Source organism: Theropithecus gelada, chromosome 3, assembly GCF_003255815.1.
Source record: "Theropithecus gelada isolate Dixy chromosome 3, Tgel_1.0, whole genome shotgun sequence".
NCBI classification, from domain to species: domain Eukaryota; kingdom Metazoa; phylum Chordata; class Mammalia; order Primates; family Cercopithecidae; genus Theropithecus; species Theropithecus gelada.
In genome coordinates, this window is record NC_037670.1 from 11,401,182 (window position 1) to 11,402,999 (window position 1,818).

General features: G+C 66.3%; 1 protein-coding gene across 7 annotated transcripts in view; it reads right to left on the reverse strand.

Annotated features, from left to right (window-relative positions):
* The window catches only part of CUX1 (cut like homeobox 1), a 472,214-nt gene extending 471,534 nt beyond the window's left edge, over positions 1–680 (reverse strand). For 5 of the 7 annotated variants that reach the window (XM_025381011.1, XM_025381007.1, XM_025381006.1 and 2 more), the window contains exon 1: positions 361–680. In XM_025381011.1, the coding sequence (XP_025236796.1) occupies positions 361–423 (63 nt within the window). In that variant the 5' untranslated portion in view covers positions 424–680. The remainder of the gene's footprint in view (positions 1–360) is intronic. The other 2 variants (XM_025381008.1, XM_025381010.1) reach the window with 2 other exon arrangements.
* Positions 681–1,818: the final 1,138 nt, after the last annotated feature.

A 1,818-nucleotide genomic window follows, 5' to 3' on the forward strand; every position in this document is an offset into this window, starting at 1 on the left:
CCCGCGGCGGCAACGGCGGCGGCGGCGCTGGCGGCGGCGGCGGCGGCGCGGGGCCCGGGGGGGCGCCCGGGGTGGGGGCAGACACCGGGGGCAGCGGTGGCGGCGGCGGCTCCCGGCGCCATCTTGGGCTGATCGATGAATTGAACAAAGAGGATCAATTTCCGATCAAGCGAGTGATCAATGGGGGCCGGGGAGCGGGAGGGACTCGGCCCCGACTCGGCCCCGCGGTGCCCGGCACCCCCCTCCTCCCCGCCGCCGCGGGCCCCCCGGCGGCTGGGCCAGCCCGGGGCCCCCGGCGGAGGCCGCGACCGCCCGCAGCCCCCACCCCCGGGCGCGAGGCCGAGCGCGGAGGAGCCTGACCTGCAGCTGCTGTAAATCAAAGCGCTTCCAATATTGAAACATCGATCCCACATTGGCCGCCATCTTGAGACATATTGAGACGGAGTGAGCGGCTGATAGAGAGGGGGCTGGAGTTCAGGAGCCGCCAGGAGGCAGCAGGCGGGCGGCGCCAAAACCCGGCCTGGAGCCGGCCGCCGCCGCCGCCACCGAGGACGCGGACTCCTCCTCACGGCGCCGCCGCAGCCATGGCGAGCCCGAGCCGGAGCCGGAGTCGCAGCCCCAGGGCGCGGCGGCCGCTGCCCGGCCTCGCGCGCGCGGCCGCGGCCCCTGCTCCCCCAACCCCCCCACCCCGCTCTCCCCCTCCCCTCCGCGGGCCGGCCGGCGACCCCCGCCCCTCGGGACAACCCCCCCCATCCCAGTCTGCGGTCGCGCTGGCCACAGGCCCGGCCCCGAGGGGGCGCTGGAGGGCAGCGACCGGGGTGCCCCGGCACCGCGCACCTGGGGAGGGCTGGGGGGGTCCCCCGCAGGGGTCGCGATCGCCCGCGGTGGCCGAGCGCAGCGCCTTCAGGGCTCCGGTCGGGGGAAACGTCTGAGCGACCCTGTAATGGTTAGTGTCCAGAGCGCGGAGACGCCGCTACCACCTGCCCCGGACCCTCCACCCGACCCCTGCGTGGCCCAGGTCCCCCGCAGCGGTGCGCGTGGGAGGCGCCCTGGCGGTGTACGGCAACGCTCTGATCCCTCTGCGCCCAGCGAGGACGGGGACACCGAGACGACCAGGAACGGCGTCGCATGTTTGGAGGAGTGGAGTTGAGGGGGAAACAGCCCTGACCCTCTCAGGGGGCCGCGCGCGTGGATGCCCCACACCCGGACCGCGGCGGTGCCAGCGTCGCACCCGAACGCACCCCAACGGCGGTGACGCTAGGGGTCCCGGCAGCCCCCATTCGCCCAAGCCGTTCCAGTTTAGGCCACGACAGGAAAAGTCTGGGAGCCCAGTTCTGTGTCCCCCCGCGCCACTTCAGCGGAACAGCCCAAGAAACTTCCTGTGGTTCAGACACCTTGGTTTGTTGCAACTTCGGGCGCAGAATGTTGGAAAGTGTGGGTGCACTCACTGAAAACAGAAAGCGTGGTCCCAAGTTTACAGAAATGCTAAAATACAAACCAAAAAATAAATTCTCTTTTGATTTCTCTCCTCGCAGAAAGCTGGCGAAAACACACGTTTTGTGATCGTCATCTTTCATTGATTATACACACGTGTGACTTGGAGTTTCCAGTAGGAATACTGTACTTTGACTCTCCCGCACCTCATTGAACGAGTAATTAGTTAAAACAAGTCCCCAAATTCCTTAATCTCAGTATGCATATGTAAACAAAATCTGTATAGGATACAAAATAAAACGCGCAAGTGGAAAACAATTGCTTTTCAAGTGAGTTCGAGAGTTGGCGCAGTGAATTCGGCATTTTTGGAAGAAGAGGCTAGAA